The 21,391-nt window shown below is 44.7% G+C and overlaps 1 protein-coding gene across 2 annotated transcripts; it reads right to left on the reverse strand.

The window, feature by feature from the left end:
* Positions 1 to 320: 320 nt before the first annotated feature.
* Positions 321 to 19,966, reverse strand: LOC143149290 (uncharacterized). Of its 2 annotated transcripts, none has more exons than XM_076316515.1 (4): positions 19,119 to 19,966; positions 8,652 to 9,031; positions 2,422 to 2,499; positions 321 to 1,372 (listed from the first exon to the last, which is right to left on the reverse strand). In XM_076316515.1, the coding sequence occupies exons 2-4, from the start codon at positions 8,808 to 8,810 to the stop codon at positions 329 to 331; spliced, it is 1,281 nt and encodes a 426-aa protein (XP_076172630.1). In that variant the 5' UTR covers positions 8,811 to 9,031; positions 19,119 to 19,966; the 3' UTR covers positions 321 to 328. The 2 variants fall into 2 exon arrangements, with proteins under 2 accessions (XP_076172630.1, XP_076172639.1); XM_076316524.1 differs by lacking the exon at positions 19,119 to 19,966 and adding an exon at positions 18,801 to 19,087.
* Positions 19,967 to 21,391: the final 1,425 nt, after the last annotated feature.

A 21,391-nucleotide genomic window follows, 5' to 3' on the forward strand; every position in this document is an offset into this window, starting at 1 on the left:
GCACTCTCCACGAATCTCTCGAAACTCTACTAACTGCTTCCATCTACCATCGACTCTAATATGCCCCGATTGGCGAAACATTTCCCTCTGGTTCGCTCGAGAAACGATCTCCTCCCGCGAGCCGATTCCTCGCATGGTCACCCCCTATTTCTTCGTTCGTTTCGTTACCGAGGCCCCCGTTGGTCCCCCTCTAGAGACAACAATAAGTCTCTGTGCGACGAGGCAAGCGCGTTCCCCCGTGGATCGGCGAGCGACGCCTGTACATCGATTCCCGGTCGAGCCGGGTCTCGTTTACCTATCGAGAGCCGTCCTCAGCGCAGCTCCGGGGTCATGTCTTTCTGGTGAGATCGAGAGGCGGCCCCGTGTCCTGTAGGAGCTCGTTGTCCTCGCTGTCGGTCGACCTTTCCTCTTCCGTGCTACCGGTGTCCGCCTCCCGTCCGTCCGCGCGTCCGCTCTTCATGCTCAGGTCGATCGGCTCGTCCTGTTCCGGGCCCAGTGATCTAAGGAACGCGAGACTCTTGTCGTAGGCCGCCTCCATCTGTGTCCTCGTGCATCCGCTGTCCGTCTCCGGGCAACCGTCACGTGAGTTTCTGTTGTTGTCGTCCTCGTCGCGTTTCGGTGACGGGGTCGATCTTGGACTGACGCTGTCGCTAGACGAGCTGGTCAGGCTGGCCACCATCTGCGTGGCACCGACCTGGTTAACGTAAGGGACGATGAACCGCTGCTGGAACGGGAAGAACGGCGCGTTCAGTAGCTGCATGTGCGTCAACGCCGGATGAAAGAACGGTGGACTCCTCCACATCGGGAACCTGGAGACCTCCGGCCTGAGCAACTCGTGGGGTCCCCTCACCAGGTCCACGGGCCTCAACAGTGGATCCTGGCCCGGTCTTGCGGTCATGTCGGACGTCCTCAGTTGACCGGTGATGTCCTGGGGCCTCAACACCACCGCGTCCTCCCGTTTCGGGTAACGGTCCTGTTGATGGTGGTGATGGTGATGGTAACTGTTCGCGGTGGTCGTGGTCGTTGTCACCATACCGACCACCGCGGCGCTCGTGGTCCCGGAGTTCTCGTTGTTGTTCGTATTGTTGTTCGCCACGTCCAGCGAGCCGAACGCCTTCTCGTACGCGGACTTTGGGTCCTTGATTAGACGGGTCTGGGCCTGCTGGGACTGTTCCTGGAGGAGGCAGTGGATCTTGAACCAGTTCGAGCGACGACCGTACCGGGAGCCGGACTTCGACATCCCGACCATCAGACACTTACGGAGGCGGCAGGCCTTGCAGGCGGTACGGTTCTTCTTGTTGATCACGCACACACCGCCGTTCTTGCACTCGGAGATGCTGCCTAGATTGTTGTAGGTGCGCCCGAAGAACGACTGTTTGGGCAGAAAACAGACCGAGGGGACGATCGTTAGAGATGGAATTCGGATTTGCCATCGGTGGATCCCCGTGCGTGACCTTGAACGGCCGAAAGATCGCGAGGGTTACCTACTGTGCACGGTTCGTGAGATGTACTGCGCTCATGATACGGTTAAATCGATTACTCCCCACTTTGGCGAAACATCTACTCCCTTCGAGACACGGGTCCAAGGACACATCGATACAGCCATGATATTAGCTTATTCGGAAAGTCATTTTTTTTTTTTTTTGGTGAAAATGAAAAATGACATTTTTTTAGAGCGTATAAACATTTGATTAAATCATACATTCTCCATTTTGGAAAACGAAATGACTTTCCGAACGACCCAATACTTTCTTCGTGGCTCGATCCAATCAGTATGCGTGTCTGCGGCCGAAAGAGACGAAGTGCGTATTGCACTTCGACCAATTAGACTCGCGAGACTTCTTGTCATCCACGCACAGTAGATATTCCTTGAATATGGAGACATATAGTATTGAAACGTGTAACCCGAGAATGTGATTGTACCGAAATCACGAATATTTTGATCGCTCAAGGCCACTTCCCACAAAGTATCTTCGGTTTTACATTGTGATTTGTAAGAAAATGTCACTGCACTGCAAATCTGTCCATCAATAGCAGTTTTGACATTTAATCTTTCACTGTTCGGTTTCTTTTACAGAGAATTTAAAGCAAAGGGGTGGAGCAAATGGGTGGAGCAAAGGAGTGGAGCAAAGTGGGGGTTACTTACTCTCGGTGGCCCCGAGCGGCCGAAACATTTGGCTCGCACCTGCTACGTGGCTCGATAGAAACGCGAAACGAAAGGGACAACACAGCCACGGAGACCAATCCGTCAACAGGATCAGCGCAAACTCCTGGTAATCGTAACGTCAGGAGTTGCACGCCTCCAAGTATATTACAATTTCCCCGCTGCTCCGCACTCGCGAGAACAAGAAGCGGAGAAGACTGTCCAAAGAGACCAAACGGCTCTTCTAGAGGTCAGAGGAGGGATGGAGGGATACTGACCTTGCAACCTTCGCACGTGAAGGCCCCGAAGTGAAAACCCGCGGCCGGCTCTCCGCAGACCCTGCAGAGCTGATTCATCTGCAACAAAAAGATTCGACACGGGGTTACGCTTAGAAACCGGTGGCCATTTCGAACGATCGAAGCTTAGAAGCAACCTGTGTGCCAATCGTAAACGCGTGTTTCTTTTGAGAAAAATATCGTAAATGCGTGTTTCTCTTGAGTAAAAAATCGTAAACGCGTTTCTCTTGAGAGAAAAATTGTAAACGCGTATTTTTCTTGAGAAAAAAATTGTAAACGCATGTTTCTCTTGAAAGAAAAATCGTAAACACGTGTTTCTCTTGAGAAAAAAAATCAACATATCGTGGGCCGAAACATCAACCATTTCTACACCGACGATCGCTGCACGCATTTGGTAACGTCTGATCGATCATCGAGTATTTAACAACCATCCGTGAAACAACATCTACATCACCTCTGGAGAAATTGTTTTCAGTTGTCTCGCAATCTCGACGATTAAAACGCTTAAACCAGAAACTTAACTGGGGCACAGTACAATAGAAAGGTTGTGAAAATAGTCAAAATAGAATAATTTTCAAAATACTCGAGAACTTCAAAATAGAACAATTCTTAAGACACTTGAGAACTTCAAAATAGAATAATTTTCAAGACACATGAGAACATCACAATAGAATAATTTTCAAGATTCCCAAGAACTTCAAATTAGAAGAATTCTTAAGACACTCGAGAACTTCAAAATGGAATAATTTTGAAGACACTCGAGAACTTCAAAATAGAAGAAAAGAAACACAATTCTTTCAAAGCGTGTAAACATTTTATCAAACTATATATTCTCCATTTTGGAAAACGAAATTACTTTCCGATACAACCCAATGTATCACCGATCGAGACAGAAGATCCGTGAACGACGAAGGATCCAGCATCGCAACGCGCCGATTCCGCTCGAATCGAACGCGAACACGAGCGCCAATCACCGAACGACTCGCTGTGAATCCCTGCGGAACGCGACGTGACGCGACACTCTGGTAAAAAAGGTTTCTCGTGTTCCCTCGATGGTCGACCGAGTAGTTCGATTCGGTTGCGAGACCGTGTTCCTATTAAAACCTAGTTAGCCAGTCGTTACCAGCGTGCCAGGATGCAGCCTTGGCGACCATCAAACGAGAAAGGATGACCGAACGAGAAAGGTAAATCGCTAAGGAGATAGATAAGGAGGCAGTGGATGTTGTTCGCGCGAGGAGGGTGCGCGATCTGGTTCGCGCTTGCGCAAACGAGCCGATCTTCGCCAAGAGGGACGTTCTTCGTGCGTTGATACGTCATGAGAGCACACAATCGACTATATACGAACGAATAGAAATGTTTCTAGAATTTCATTTCGATTGTTTTTAGGAAGAAGAACTTCTAATGAGAGCATGAATGGATTCGAGGAAATATTTTATTGGACAAATATTGTATTAACAGTGAAACTACCGACAGATTTTGGTACATTGACCCTTTCCACTCGAGAGACGATCCTCGATCGCCACTTAATTCGGTGTACTTTCTCCAATTGGGAAAACCATCGTGGTTTGGAATTGAAATTAAAATTCAATTATTCTTTTCTTGTAATATGTATACATATGTATACAAAATGTTGAAATGAAAATGTTCCGTTTTAAATTAATTACACGAAGGATTTCATCGAGGTGCTAGTTTCTGATAACAGAAAAGCTTCGAGTGCAAAGAATTAAAGTGTTTTTTGAATGTATTTCGGGAAAACCAATGATCGAGAAAAAAGGGAACTTGTGGAATTGATTATGTGTGTAGAGTAGATAAAGTCGGGTCTTTTAAAAATATACTATGGAATTTTAAGCAATTTTCATTGTAATTGTAATTGAAACTGGCTGTTTTGTCTGGTTGGTAAATCTAGTGTTGAAATTGGCTTCGAAGGGTTTGACTGTGCACGTTGAACATTAAAACGTCGATGTTGAGTCGACTTGAGGGCAACACCTCTGATGAGAGTAAACCTGGATACGTGAAAATATTTATTACATTTTATTTCAGTTAATTTCGAATTGTTTCATTCGAGAATTTATTCAGTAATAATCTACGGAGAAAGTATCTCAAAAAATCAGACAAGAGGATTAAGAAATGGAAGATCCGGGTGCTAGGTGGACGAGTAGAAATATTTTAAAAATTTGCTCGCAGTTAGCTTCCAAAGATCCGATCTCCCTCACTCGTCTGTGAAGCGTCACGTTCGCGAGTTTGTTTAACAAAAGTCCGCAAGAAAAATCCCGCGAAACCGAACAACCGAGAGAGCAACACCGAGACAAGTGTCTTCGATGACTGATCAGAAATACTGATCTTCCACGGTGCGTTAAATCATCGACTGAGGTCATCGTTGGAAGATCGTCGATCGAGGTCAAAGATACCAACCGCAGAAGAATATACTATATAACACGTGAGCATTGAAACTGGACTCGAGACTCAAGAAAGACCTCGCGGAAATACACCGCCATTTTTAAATCTTCGATCAAAAATTACGCCGAAAGGATAACCAAATCTCGCGTACTCCGATACCGAGCGCAAGAACGTATAAAAAATCAATGAATAGTCTCTCTGGCTAGAAATCGTTCATAATTTCCGTTAATTGTCCCAGCTGGACGCTCTTCGACCCTCTCGGCCGAAACTTGAACACTGCACACGTGTACAGCGCGTGGTCGATGCTTAAGAAGAGACGAGTGACATCAAAAATGTATCTTGGCGAACAAGATTGAACATCGAACAAGATGCATCAAAAATGAATTTTCCCGTTTCACCGAGCCCGTGGGTATCTAGGTGAGACGGCTGATGGTTTCTTGTGGGAACGGCCGAAGGATGGTGCAGAAGAAGCAGAAAGAAAGAAAAGAAAAAAAAAAAAAGGTTAAACGTCCAACAGATGACGCGGCTGTGTCACCTCGGTTCTAATCCCTGCACTCGGCCGCTGCACTCGGCCGCTGCACTCCAACGGAACTGAATAACGTTCCACGAGGGGCCTGCTCGGTTCGGTGTTTCCTTCTCCCGTCGCAAGAGGATAGGCTATCGCCGTCTCTCGTTTCCACCACTCTCGTGGTAAAGCCGTGATTCGACCCTCTACGGGCCGCTTAATCGCACACCCGCATCCGCGGAGACGTCTCATTAAGTAACGCGCGAAGGTAATGCCGATGACGAATGGCACTCGACGGTGAAATGAAAGTAGCGTGCCAACCGCGGGATCTTTTTCCTCGCGTTACACGGCTGATGATTCGCCTTCACGCCGTTGAAGCAGGGTTACCACGTGCCGGGTGATTTTTCCTTCAGTCGAGGATCCGCGACGCGAAACAGCGTTTACGTTTTCTTCCGTTTTCGCGAATCGTACGCGCGGTGTGTTTCTCATTTTCGCGCATTGGGGATCAGGGGTGCTGAACTTAGCTTAGGGTAATAATGAGTATTCGCATGGACTCATTTTTAATGTATGAAATAGTGAAAAGGTTTCTCGGGTTTCTCGGATCGTTTATGTGGATCATTTTTCATTTTGGCGCTTTGGGGATCAGGGGTGCTGAACTTATCCTAGGGTAATAATGAGTATTCACATGGACTCATTTTTGTATTGATAAGCTTCTATAATGTATGTAGTGGCGCGGAAAATAGTAAAAGTTTTAAAGTTTTTCGGTTTTCTCGGATCGTTTACATGGATAATTTTTAATTTTGGCACTTTGGGTACGAGAAGTGCTAAACTAACCCTACGGTAATAATAAGTATTCACATGGACTCATTTTTATATCGACAACTTTTTATAATGTTTTATAGCAGAAACGTTTTTCAGTTTTCTCGAATCGTCCACGTGGATAATTATATAATTACAATTTTGACATTCTGGAAACTAACAGGTGCTACACTAGTCCTACGGTAGCGATGAGTATTCACACGAACTCATTTTTATATTAATAACCTTTTATAATATGTGTAATGAGCCGAGAAATAGCGTAAACGTTTTTCAGTTTTCTCGAATCGTCCACGCGGATAATTACATAATTACAATTTTGACACTCTGGAGGATGAGAGGCAGTAAATTAACCCTAGAGTAGCGATATTTATACAAAGCAAGTTTCACGTTAACAATCTTGCACGATATTGCGCACGAGAAACAAAAACTTCCTTAAATTTCACGAATCGTTCACGAAGGACGCAAGATACACGGAAACGATTATAATTATAATTCTGATCATAAAAGTAGCGCGCAAAATATCTAAAACGTCCGAGATTCTTCTGTTTTCTCGAAAATTCACATAGAAGCAAAATATCTAAAACATCCGAGATTCTTCTGTTTTCTCGAAAATTCACATATAGTAGAAGCAAAATATCTAAAACATCCGAGATTCTTCTGTTTTCTCGAAAGTCCACGTAGAAGCAAAATATCTAAAACATCCGAGATTCTATTGTTTTCTCGAAAATTCACGTAGGAGAAAAATATCTAAAACATCCGAGATTCTTCTGTTTTCTCGAAAGTTCACGTAGGAACAAAATATCTAAAACATCCGAGATTCTTCTGTTTTCTCGAAAGTTCACGTAGAAGCAGAATATCTAAAACATCCGAGATTCTTCTGTTTTCTCGAAACTTCACGTAGGAACAAAATATCTAAAACATCCGAGATTCTTCTGTTTTCTCGAAAGTTCACGTAGAAGCAGAATATCTAAAACATCCGAGATTCTTCTGTTTTCTCGAAAGTTCACGTAGGAGCAAAATATCTAAAACATCCGAGATTCTATTGTTTTCTCGAAACTTCACGTAGGAGCAAAATATCTAAAACATCCGAGATTCTTCTATTTTCTCGAAAGTTCACGTAGGAACAAAATATCTAAAACGTCCGAGATTCTTCTGTTTTCTCAAGAGTCCACGTAGGAGCAAAAGAGATAATTATAATTTAAATCATGGAAGTTTACATTCCGGTCGCAAGAGGTACTAAATTAACCCTACGGTGTATAACGAGGCTTATTAATACGGAGTGCGTTTTACGCGAGCAAGCTTGTACACTGTCAAAAGTTTGGGTACCTCCATGTTCTTTATTACACTGTATAACATAATTACCGGAACGTGACTCTAACGATTCTGTTATTTCAATCCGTGTCTAGAAACGAACAGCGCGGATCACTTTATCACCGTTCCTCGTCCGTGTACTCTTTGTTTTATACACAAATGTCGGTGTAACCAGTTAATCCTCCCGTAGCGTATATTCGACGATCGAGAAATACCAACGTCGAAAGAACACTCGTGAAAATTGTTAAACGAATGTTTGGGCGAACATTACTCGAGATACGATCGAAAAATTAATTCAAAAGATGCTTAGAATTGTTCGTGCGGCAAAGAAATCGAAGAAAAAGCTATTCGAGGGAAACGTGGGCATAAAATTATTTTATAACAGTATATATTCTTGCCGTAATAAAGTAAGATACTCCGAATGATACAAAAATAATTTTCTATATGCATGATTCAACGAATAATCGCACAATTCCGCGTAACGTACTTCTTGTACAGTAGTCTCAAACTTTTAGTCGACAATGTCTAGACTTCTTTAATATTTGCTCATTTTCCACAAAGTTTTCACGTACTATACAAATGTTCAATAATACATATAGTAAAACCTCGTCTAAATCTACCAAAATAGAAAAAATTAGCTATAAAAGGGTTACTTCGATTTCGAATCATACTCTTCGGTATTTAAAACGACCAAATGATACAACGAAAGAAAATTATACAAAAAATTAAAGATTCTCTTTCGAATAAACAAACTCACCTGGAAATATGAACAATTACCCACCACGGAGTCAATTCTGACAAATTCGATTGCAAATTAATTAAAACCCGTACAAAACCTTGATTCTCATGTTCCTTAAAATACTCAACGATAAATACACTTTGTACAAAAAAAAACTCGTCTCACTTCTCTCCTTAAAAATCCATTCTCGAAAAATTCTCCCACTTCTATTATTAACCACAGAACCCCAAGACTATCAAAGACACCCTCGTTACCCAACGACACAAAATTATTAATTCGTGTCACGGTTTCTAAGAACCATAACCAAGTGATCAATACTCGTCGAGGATCCACGAACGCGTGCACAGCGTCGGATCCTCGAAGCCCGTGGATTCGACAACGAGATACGATGCACTGACCGCGAAAAGAGAAAAAGAAAAAGATGTTGAAAGAAAAACTCACCACGTCGGTGTTGGCTGCTGCCGAGGCGATCGTCGACGTAGGCGTCCACCACCCCGCAGTGGCGGATGTCGTACTTGTAATGATACCAACACCCGTTGCTCCAGGGATGGATCCGCTCCCAGCCAATCCTACCGAGCTCGACAAATCGCCCACGTCCATTCGATGTTCTTTAATCTCTCGATGTAAACCGTTCGCGCCGGTCCCTCGAGCCGTCTGTCCCGTGTTTGATGTCGCGGGCCGACATTTTCGCGCGTGTCCTACAACCACCGCCGTCGTCGCCGCCGTCGTTGGAAATTTCGTCGGGCGTCGCGGATTCTCACGATCACGGTAAACCGGGACCACCGGCCGCTTCCTCGCTCGTTGTCGGTACACCGTGTGAACTGGAATCACGAACGGGGGGTTTCGAATATTTTCGGGGAACCACCGGTCGCGAGTGCGCGATGAGAGCTTCTTGTCGGATCGAGAGGTAAAATTTACGATTCGAACGGAAAGGAGGTGTTTGAGAGATGATCACAGGGAGGATGAGAGTGTTTGTATGAGAGAGTATAAGGTTGAATTGTTTAATTTTTGGGAGAAGTGAGTTTTAAGGGATGAGTCTGAATATTCAGCACTCGAAGAGATTGATAATGATAGAATGTCCAGAAGAGATGTTTGACGATTTGGAAAGGAGTGTTGGTATGAGGGAATATAAGGCTGAACTGTTTAATTTTTGGGAGAAGTGAATTTTAAGGGATGAATTTTAGGGTTCGTGAGGCACTCGAAGGTAGAATGTCGAGAAGAGATGTTTGACGATTTGAATGGAAACTAGGTGTTTGAGAGAGCATTACAAGGAGGATGAGAGTGTTGATATGAGAGAGTGGGTAGTTAAATTGTTTAATTTCTGGGAGAAGTAAGTTTTAAGGGATGAATTTGAATATTTGTGAGGCACTCGAAGGTAGAATGTCGAGAAGAGATGTTTGACGATTTGAATGGGAACTAGGTGTTTGAGAGAGCATTACAAGAAGGATGAGAGTGTTGATATGAGAGAGTGGGTAGTTAAATTGTTTAATTTCTGAAAGAAGTAAGTTTTAAGGGATCAATTTGAATATTTGTGAGGCACTCGAAGGTAGAATGTCGAGAAGAGATGTTTGACCTTTTGAAAGGAAACTAGGTGTTTAAGAAACCATTACAGGGAGGATGAGAGTGTTGGTATGAGAGAGTATAAGGCTGAATTGTTTAATTTTTGGGAGAAGTAATTTTTAAGGAATGAATTTGAATATTCAGCACTCGAAGAGATTAACAATGATAGAATGTCGAGAAGAGATGTTTAACAATTTGGAAATATAATAAGGCTGAATTGTTTAATTTTCGTGAGAAGTAAATTTTAAGGGATGAATCTGAGTATCATCTCTCATATTCGTGAGGCACTCGAAGGTAGAATGTCGAGAAGAGATGTTTGACGATTTGAATGGAAACGAGTATTGGTATGAGAGAGTATGTGGCTAACTGTTTAATTTTTATGAGAAGTAAGTTTTAAGGGATAAATTTGAATGTTCGCGAGGCACTCGAAGAGATCAACGAAGATAGAATGTCGATGATTCGAATGAAAACGAGGTCTTTGTAGGATAATAAAAGGAAGGGCGAGAACATTGGTGTAAGGGTATGTATTATCGATTTCTTCGCGAGGTGCTCAAAGAGTATATTATTACACGGGTTAGGAACAAAGCGTTCTTAAACTGTAGCACCGGTGAAGATAATATCTCGGGAAGAAATGTTACTTCGATGGCTACGGTTGATTTAAACGAAAACGAAGTCTTTGGGAGATGATAAAAAAAAACACAAAAATACCGAACGAGAACATTGGTATACGAGAGTAGCATACGCGAAGACAGTATCTCGATAAGAAATGTTACTTCGATGGCCACGAACGATTTAAAACGGAAACGAGGTCTTCGAGAGATGATAAAAACGAAGACGAGAACATCGGTACATACGAGAGTATCATCGGTGAAGACAGTATCTCGAGAAGAAATGTTACTTCGTTGGCCACGAACGATTTAAAACGAGAACGAAGTCTTCGAGAAACGATAAAAGAAAGAACGGGGACCATCGGTATACGAGAATGTATCATCGATTTGTTCCATTTTCGTGGCAAATAATTTGGGAATGAATAATCTGATCGTACCTCGAGGTACTCGAATACGAATATTATTACACCGACCGAAGCGTTCTTCGAGTGTGCCACCGGTGAAGACAGTATCTCGAGAAGAAGTATTACTTCGATGGTCGTGGATGATTTAAACGAAAAACGAAGTGTTCGAGATACGAACAATGGAAGTCAAGAACATCGGTGTACTTAAGGGTATCGTCGATGTGTTCCACTTTCATGATAAATTATTTTGTATTAAATAATCTGATCATTCACGAGGTGCTCGAGAAGAATTCAATTGCATTAATTCCGAATAAAATGTTCTTTAATCGGTGAAGACGGAATCTCGAGTACTCTTAACGTTGAAAAACTGTTTCAAAACAAAATCTCGATCCTGTCAACGATGAATCTTTTACTAATTTTGAAAATAATACCATTCGATTCGAATACAATACCATTTTTACCCTTGATTCCTAATATTAGGAATCAACCTACTCTACTGTCCTTCGAAGAGCGAGACAAAGTTATTCGAGACGATCTTGCAATTTCGACACAAACTGACTAAAAAAAAAAACTATTTCATCGCTTAGAAAGTACTTCGAGAATTAAGCAAGAATTTGAGTCGATTTAATGGAAATTAGAACAGAATTGGTACGCAACGCGAGCTTCCGTCGCCCCGAAAACACGAGGCATCCACGGCCGCCATTTCTTGCGCGAATCTCGCTGGGGTCAGTCGAGATAACATGTCGTGTTTACAGCGGTGTAACGCCATTACCATGTTAACGGAGCCCGCCTCGCAAGAGGCGCATAAATACGAGCGCTAATTACGGCGCCGACCACGTATTAATTTCATCCGCGCGCGGGAACCGAACCCGTGTACGCCTGGTGAACCGCGACGCGTGTAAACGTGCCCGCTTCCGATTAACGAGATTTCATTTTCGATTCGTTAAAACTGAAAACGGAAGAAACAAGAGAAAAGAAGGAAAGAAAACTGGCGCTCACGCGCCACGATTTCTGCGTCGAGTCGCGAGTTCGTGTCAATTTTCGCGAAAAGATTACACTTCTGAGGAGTTGGACGCCATTTAAAAGGCGTATTTTTTCGAGACTCGTATTCCACGAGACGAGGAACCTTTGAATTTTAACGCTTGTTTGGAAACGACACCTTAATCGTGAAACGTGAGATCCGTAACGTTTTTAAACTAAAATCATTGAAAATGTTTCGTGAGAAAACGAAATCTTATCTGGTGGGATAGATTGCGCCATTGAAATAATAGAAATGACACCTTAATCGTGAAACGTGAGATCTGTAACGTTTTTAAACTAAAAACGTTGAAAATGTTTTGTGAGAAAAGAAGCTTTGTTTGATGGGATAGATTGCGCCATTGAAATAATCGAAATGACACCTTAATCGTGAAACGTGAGATCTGCAACGTTTTTAAACTAAAAGCGTTGAAAATGTTTTATGAGAAAAGAAGTTTTATCTGATGGGATGGATCGAGCCAGTGAAATAGTAGAACTTTAACAAAATTGTTCGATTTGAATTTCTCCAGACTTTAGGTATTGAAAATGTTTTGTAAAAAATGAAGCTTTCTTGAACAGAATAGATCACATATATTCTTTGTTTTGGAAAACGAAATGACTTTCCGGACAACCTAATAATACAGCAGAACCTTGACTAAACGAATCTTACAATTATAATATCGTGCACTTAACAATGGTAGAAACCATACTCGAGTGATTTCAACGCGTAGGAAGCAATATGTCCAAACTTGTGTGTTAGAACTGTTCCGCAAAAAATGAGACCTTCTCGAATAGAATAAATGACATCGCTGAAGTACAGCAGAACCTTGACTAAGAAATCATAATATCGTGCGCGTAATATCGATACAAATTCTACACGAGTGATTTCGATGCGTGGAAAGCAACATCATCCGCATCGAGGTGTCAAACGTGCGAACCGCCATTTTCTTCTCCTGGTGCGCCGCCACAATAGAAATCGCGTGTTTAAAATATTGGAAAATTTTAATCGAAAGCAGAGATCGCGACACAGGATTAATGTCTACACGCTCGTGGTCTACGCGAGCCAATCGGATGGAGACCAAAGAAAATTCGAATGATGCATGAACCGGGAAGCGGTTTTCCACTTTTTCTTGTTAGATTCGACTTGTTCGGTTGTCCGAAGGATATCGATTCGATTGAAAGATGAACGACAAGCGAGAAATACGACTGGTAGGTATGCCTCGACGCCGTGACGTCTGGTAAATTTTATCGCGGGACGTCTTCCTTAAATAATGACAAATTAATTAAGAGTCGTATATACCCGCGGAAGACCGGTTCGGTTTGTATGTATCGTTGCCTCGCGAAGCGAGTCCTATAAATCCCCGTTTCTGCGGGCTAACGTTCTCGTTTAATGTGGGAAATATAACGCGACGAAATGAATTTCCATAATGGAGCCACGGTACCGCGCCGAACCCCGTAAGAAGATCGCAATGTCGTTACGGTTTAACGGGCGGGTGAAATTAAAACTTTTAGGATCACGGAGCCGTAATTAACTCAGCGTTAAAATGTGTATTCCTCCTATGATAAGCGATCCGCCGGTTGAATCGCTCGCGGTGGATTCCACCGTGGATGATTCACGATCATCTACGAGGACAGAGTCGAATTGACGAGGCACACGTTCAACCCTACATTCGAAAGTTTTGTCGAGTTCGATGCTCGATAAAATACAATTTCTCTTCGATTACGATCGCTTCGACGCTCTCGTGGAATCCTAAAATCACGAATCCGTGATACTCTAACCCCCTTATGGCACGATACTTTAAAAATCATGGTTCAGATAGAACACTGGTACTAAACTTGATGAACTTGGACGATTCTCGTATAATACTGTTTTCGTAGAGACGTGACAAACTTGGACGACCCTCGTACAACACGATTTTCGTAGAGATTTGACAAACTTGGACGACCCTCGTACAGCATGAACATTTCCATCGTCCAAGTTTCCCTCGACACGAACCGTGTTACAGGAGAGTCGAGTGTCTAAATACTCGCTGGAAATTCAATTAGCTTTCCCCGTACTACCACGAGTGTTCTCGTCGTTTAAGATTCACTCGACATGATTTCCATACAACACGTACGCACCGTGTTATAGGAGGGTCCGAGTGTGCAAATACTCGTCGCGACGGGAATTGAAATTCCATCGCCTCTAGGCGTGGAATCCTCGGAAGGAATCGCGGAAAAGTTTACCCCCAAATCGTAATTATTAATGTTCGTTGCCAACGTAAATTCCACACACTGCGGAGTGTCTCTGTGAACTTTTCGTCCACCGAAACAGTGCACGGCTTCTAAATCGACGAGTTCCATTACTCGTATCAAGATTGAGTCGTAAAGGCAGCCCGAAAGGTTAACTCGATAAGTAATTCCTCGAGGAATCCGATCCGCGGGAAATTAAACGGACGGAATTCTGTCCTGGCTGATTTTCTAAATCCCGCGATTAATATTCACGAGCTTGGATGGAAGGGTGGGGAGGCGAGAATCAGCCTCCGACTTGTTCACGTTCGTCGTTGTCCCGGTTTCGTGCGACGGTGTCGTCCATCGACTGGAAACGGCGTTTCCAGTTTCCATCGCGATTTGTAGGTCGCGTTAAAATGGAGGAACAGTGAGGAGAGAGAAGAAGAAAAAAAAACAAGGAAAAAAGAAGAAAAAAACACGAAGACGAACGCGACTGGTGTGCACGATTCGCTCGTCGATATTTTCATACCGACTGCTGTAAGAGAACAGAGGCTCCGTGGATCGTTACCACGGCCGTAACAAGTTTGCAGTCCTTGAAATAATCGTTCTTTTACCTGCGCACCGCGTTACCGCGTGTATGCAAACGTAATACATCGCTCTTTGGAAGACTGGCAGGATGGATTAGCAGCGGGCGCTATCTTAGAAACTGAACGCGAGAAGACGGCGAATTATTCCACTCGACCGGTCGCCGAACGAATTCCCCATATTGGAAACGAATACGGGGAGCTATTAATGACGCGGCGATTCGTCAACGAGCGTAGAGTGTAGAGAAAAGGAACCGCGTTCAACAATAATATCGTCGAGACTTTGTTTTCGAGGATACGATAAATTGAAAGAGATGTTGCAACGTTACCGCCGCGATGCACACGGCGTTAACGGTGTTAAGTTAACGGTGATTAATAATCGTCGAGGAACGAGTATAGAGTGTAGAGTATAAAGACACGCGTCGTGTCGAACAATACGCTTCGGGCTTTGTTTCTGAAGATATAGTAAATTGTGAGACACGATGTAAGAGGCTTTTACCGCGCTACACATTGCATTAACGGTGTTGAATTAACGATGATTAATAATCGTCGAGGAGCGAGTATAGAGTGTAGATTATACACGTGTCGGACAATATCGTTCGAGCGTTGTTTCTAAAGATACGATAAAGATAATAATCGATCGAAAGAAATGCTGTAATGCTTCCACTGGGCTGCGTACTGCATTAACGGTGATTAATAATCGTCGAGGAGCGAGTATAGAGTGTAGAGTATAAAGACACGTGTCGTGTCGAACAATATGCTTCAAGTTTTGTTTCCGAAGATATAGTAAATTGTGAGACACGATGCAAGAAGCTTTTACCGCGCTACACATTGCATTAACGGTGTTGAATTAACGATGATTAATAATCGTCGAGGAGCGAGTATAGAGTGTAGAGTATACACGTGTCGGACAATATCGTTCGAGCGTTGTTTCTAAAGATACGATAAAGATAATAATCGATCGAAAGAAATGCTGTAATGCTTCCACTGTATTGCAAACTGCATTAACGGTGATTAATAATCGTCGAGGAGCGAGTATAGAGTGTAGAGGAAAGAAACGCATCGAACGATATCAGATTTATGCCAAATCGAGAAGCAAACCTGATGAAAGAGAACTCTCCAAAGATGAAATTCACTTTTACCCTAATAACAATGTCTTGATCTCGCGAAAGCGAATCGAGTTCATTAAAAATTTTCTAATTCTCTGAAATCGTACTCGGTAACGTTCCATTCTGTTCCAAGTACACCTAAAAGAAAAGATTCATTCTCCGTAAACTTCGAGCCCAAGAAGGTTAAGAATATTCACCCGAGATTTACCGCGAGCTCAAAAAGATCATGAATCATTGGCACAGGGGTACAAGAAGTATTCGATCCCTCGAACGACAAAAGTTCAACTTGTGTCTCGAATATCTCCCATTCGACCTTTCAGCAGCGTCTACGCGAATAACGTCGCCCAGCTCTCGCAATAAAATGTACCAGTCCCGGTATACGGTTATCCTCGAGAGTGTCCAACCCATCACGTACCAAGGAACAGACTGCGGAACCAAATTCAAAAGAAACACGAAAAATCGAACCTCGAACGTGATTATTGCTCACCGGCGGGCAGAGTCCAGGGGTCGTGCATTCGTTTAAAAGTAACGCGCGGGAACACGTGAGACACTGCCCGGTGAGACACTGGCCTCGTCAACATCATCGATAACATCGCGTGTACACCAATATCGAGGCATCCGCGCGAATAAAAATCGTTCCGAAATCGAAATGTACATTTGTAACGTGACTCGGTGATTTCGTAGACGTTCGAGCCTCCCGTACCAATCTTCTTCTCGTTTCTTTTTTTTTTCGACTTTCCCAGACCGTCACGCATCATTAATATCCTAATTGTCCGTCAAACTTTTTCACCCTGGCGGGGCCCGTCCTCCGCGGGCAACGACGTTCGCAATAATAATGATTGAAAGGTGAAACACTCGCGTCAAAAGTATCGCCCGTGTATCGTTCCACCTTTCTTTTTCTCCAATCGCCACCCCCCTCCCGCGATTCCCCTCCCCCACCCCCACCCCCACCGTGACACCCGACATCCCTACCCGAACTCCCACCAATGTTCCCGTGCTTCTCTCTTTTCGATCCACTCTTTTTTTCTATCGCAAACATCACGATCGCTGCCAACCCGTGGCAGCCAATGAGTGACGAGCGGCTGCAGCTTTAATGAACCGGTTGTGAGCGGCACGTCACACGGATATCATGGCACCGACTGCAGACAGTTGAAATTGTTGTGCCCCGTACGTCGTGACAAATTAATCGTCCGTGCCGCGCGAAACGAAGGTGGATCGAGAGAGACGCCCCGAATTGGTTTTTCGTTGTGGCTAGCCAGCGGCTAGTTGGCTCGTTAAACCCAGCGGGGGGATATCACGGCTGATGAATTCGACTTCGGTTCCCTAAATCCTGATCCCGTTCGATCGACGACGATCAAGGTATCGTGATTTTTATCGCGGATCGTCGCCACAGCCACCGACCGGGGGAACTCGGAACGAGAGAAACGGTCCCCTAAATTCTGGACACGTTCCATCGTCGACCACTTGGTGTCTTATCGTTTTATCGCATATCATTTGGGTAGAGGATCCAAGAAACAGGGGGCTAGAAACGAAGGAACAGTAGTATGGATCCTGAGCTAAACGATACAATGTTCTATGATTTTGTAAGCATTGTTTGGGGAATGACCAAAGGTTTAGGATCGAGGACACTAATCATTTGGTGTCTTATCGTTTTATGGCGAATTATTTGGCTAGAGGATTACAGGAACAGAGAGCTAGGAACGAAGGAACAGTAGTCTGGATCCTGAGCTAAACGATACAATGTTCTATGATTTTGTAAGCATTGTTTGGGGAATGACCAAAGGTTTAGGATCGAGGACACTAATCATTTGGTGTCTTATCGTTTTATGGCGAATTATTTGGCTAGAGGATTACAGGAACAGAGAGCTAGGAACGAAGGAACAGTAGTCTGGATCCTGAGCTAAACGATACAATGTTCTATGATTTTGTAAGCATTGTTTGGGGAATGACCAAAGGTTTAGGATCGAGGACACCAGTCATTTGGTGGCTTATCGTTTTATGGCGAATTATTTGGGTAGAGGATCAAAGAAACAGAGAACTAGGAACGAAGGAATAGGATCCTGGATTCTGAGCTCTATAATTCTATAACCACTGCGTAAAGAATAGCCAAGATCTAGGAACGAGGACACTAACCACCGAATATCTTACGATTTTATTGCGAATCACTATGTAGAGTAATCGTAGGAATAGAAACCTAGAAACGAAACACGGTACTCTGAATCCTGATCTCAACGACTCGTTGTCCTACAATTTTACAGCGAATCGCAACTAAAGAGCTAGAAACGAAGAAACAGTTCCCTGAATTCTGACCCCAGTGATCTAGTATCTCGTGACTTTATTGCGTATCACTACATAAATCACTACTAGAAACGAATAAACGGTTCCCCGAATCCTGATCCCAATGTCTTGACTTGTAAAGCGAATCACAGCAACCTAGAAGCCTAGGAACGAGTAATCCACGAAGTTCGAAACATCGACACCGAGTCTAAGGCAGAGTGTCCTGGACAACGAGTTCCACCGGTAAAAAATGATCTCTCGTTTCGATTTATAAACCGTAAATAATAACGTCGTTGCTAGAGATCGACAAGCACAACTTCGATCGACCCTCGTTTCCTCCAAACTCTCACTAAGTACACTCCTCGATCCTTCGTCGAGGCCTCGGGGATTCTTACACCCTGACTTCGACCAGGTTTGTACCCTCTGAAAGACAGATCGACGCACAACTTCGAAGACACTCTTCCCGAACCAATGCTCTCGTATGACTCAAGGATGAACGCGATCAACCGACCAGGGACCTCTAACATCGCCCAAGGATATTCCTCGATTCCTTCTTCCCACCAGGACGACTATTCTCTCCCCGGAGAGTCTCGATCCTCGTTTCCCTCGAACTCTCACCAAACACACTTTCGTGCACCCCATCAGGGAGCCTCGATCACCCCCCAGAAGCATCGATCTCGACAAGAACAGTCTCGTCGAAAGACAGATCTTCGACGCACAACTTGGGAAACACTCCGATGGACCAAGAACGAACAACCCACCAGGTACCTGTAGCCTCAGCCAGTGATTCCTCCGCGATTTTCCCCGTTACCCAACCTACCAGGACAACCAAGGTTCTCCACCCGGAGGGTCTCGATCCTCAGATCGACGGATCAACTGTCTGTCCTCGTTACTCCCGAACTCTCACTGAATACACTCCTCCACCCGATCGAGGCTCCAGGCCTCGACACCAACCCCCTGGTTGTTAGCCTCCGGAAGACGGATCCTCGACGCACAGCTTCGAAAACACTCGGTCCACCGAACCCAATGCTACCCGGTGACCCCAGGACGGACACTAACGACCCATCGGGTACCCGGAGCTTCGCCCGGGGATTCCTCGCGATTCCTCCGCGCGGACTGCGCGAGTTTTCCCACCTACCATCGGCCAGGACGACAAGTTCTCCCCCTGGAGAGTCTCAGTCGTGCGTCCTCCCGCGTCGATCGGCGATCCCCCGCGTCATCGAGCCCGCTACCAGGTGCCCTCTCAGTGGTCGCCGACGCGAGTACATCGGGGCCCGTGCGCGCACCATCCTCGACGCCGCGTAACCACGTTTTCGTCCCCCATCTGTCGTCGAACGTGAATTCCACGCGGCGATCCCAACACCCGCGTCACTCGGTGATTTCCCTCGTTGTTCACGGTGCAGATGGCCAACCCGGTCCTCGGTCACGGGACGTCACGAGCACTGGTCCGTATTTCTTTTCCCTGTTGCGTACCCGCGGATCACCGCCCTTCTTCGTTCGTAGGGGGGCTAGTGAACTCGTTCCAACGTTTCGAGGAAGTCACGCACGCGCGCGATCACCGCGAGACGCGCTCGAGCGGCGTCCACGGAATCCGCTCGATCCCGGCGCGGCGGCTTGGATCGCGCGGCGAAACACCGAGCGGGTCCCCCGGCGACGAAAATGAGAAAAAAATGAACGAGGCACGGTGGACGAGGGAACAAAAAAAATTACTGGGGGGAAAAAAAGGGAACGGAGAGAGCGAGTGAGAGAGTGAGAGAGTGAGAGAGAGAGAATGGGGGAAAAAAAAAGAAAAAAGAAGGAAATATAAAGAAAACGAGGAGAAGAGGAACCACACGCGAGTCGGTGTATAAAAGAAGAATGGGAGAAGGGGGTGAAGAAGGAAGCGAACCGAGGGGAAGCGTGGGACAAAACGGGACGACGAAGAAGAGGACGAGAGACGTGGCTGGACCACCGGCCGGCTCGGGGCGTGCGCTCGTGTAGCACGTGGCCGCGAGACTGAGTATCCCCTACCTCTGGCCACCTTCGTCAGTCCGTTTGTCCGCCTCGTCCTTATCTCGCACGCGAGACCGAGAAGGACTACCGCGGCCTTCTCTCGTTCTCGCTCCTCTCCCCCACCCGCCCACCCCGTTACCCCCACCACTCAATCGCTCGGTCCGCTTCTTCCCAGCTTCCTCGGGGCCCGCTTCTTCTGCCGGGGGACCTCTTCCCTCGCGTTTGCCTCTTCTTCTTCTTCTTCTTCTTCCTCTTCTTTCTCCTCCTCTGCTTCTGCCTTGCCGCTTCTTCTGCTTCGTCGTCGGTTCTCGCGCAGTACGTTCCGTCCCTGTTCTCTCTCTCGTACCGCTTCGACTCCGTTTCCACCGATCTTGTCGATCTCGCTCGCGGCATCCATCTCCCAGAGTCCCTCGTCTCTCTCTCTCTTTTTCTCTTTCTCTTTCTCTCTCTCTCTCTCTCTCTCTCTCTCTCTCTCTCTCTCTCTCGTTTCTGCCGTGTGCGCGTACGGCGGCGCTGCTCTCGCGCGGCGATTCCGTGGATACGAGCGGTTCACTCTGTGTGCGTTGCGCTCGAGACCCGCGATTCTCGGCTGCGGGTGGAACGAAATTTCGAAAGGGGGACGAGAATTCGAAACTGAGGGTATCATCTCGGGGGAGGGGGATTTTATCGACGAAAGATCTTCGATTTTGGATGATCTTTGTTGCCGTAATTTTTTTAATTTTAGAGTTAAGTAATTCTGGATGCAACGTGCCTTTCGACGTCTTCTCAGTGTCTTGAAAATTATTCTATTTTGAAATTTTCGAGTGTCTTCAAAATTATTCTATTTTGAAATTTTTGAGTGTCTTCAAAATTATTCTATTTTGAAATTTTCGAGTATTTTGAAAATTATACTATTTTGATGTTCTCGAGTGTCTTGAAAATTATTCTATTGGGTTGTTTGGAAAGTCGTTTCGTTTTCCGAAATGGAGAATATACAATTTAATCAAATGTTTATACACTGTAAAAAAATCGTGTTTCATTTTCACCAAGAAAAAACGAAATGACTTTCCGAAAAAACGAATATTCTGAAGTTCTCGAGTGTCTTGAAAATGATTCGTATCGAGAAATAAAATATGTAAATTATCTAACAATGAGAATAAGGATTGCAATTGAAGGGTGGTACCTTGGGAAAAGGAGTGCGATTTTCCCGAGATTTTTTAACGAACGAACATCTTGAATGCTCGATGTTCTTTGATTCGTTACCAATTGGAACAAATAATGGAGAACGAATAAGTATAATAGCAATTTGAAAATTAAGGTGAAATGAATGTATTATAGTTGCAACGAGCCTTCTAACACTAAAACTACCGGTAGATTCCAGTATCTTAAAGTGTTCCACATGTGTATCTCAGGAAAATCGATGATCGAAAATATAGCAAA

This window comes from Ptiloglossa arizonensis, chromosome 1 (genome assembly GCF_051014685.1).
Source record: "Ptiloglossa arizonensis isolate GNS036 chromosome 1, iyPtiAriz1_principal, whole genome shotgun sequence".
NCBI lineage: Eukaryota > Metazoa > Arthropoda > Insecta > Hymenoptera > Colletidae > Ptiloglossa > Ptiloglossa arizonensis.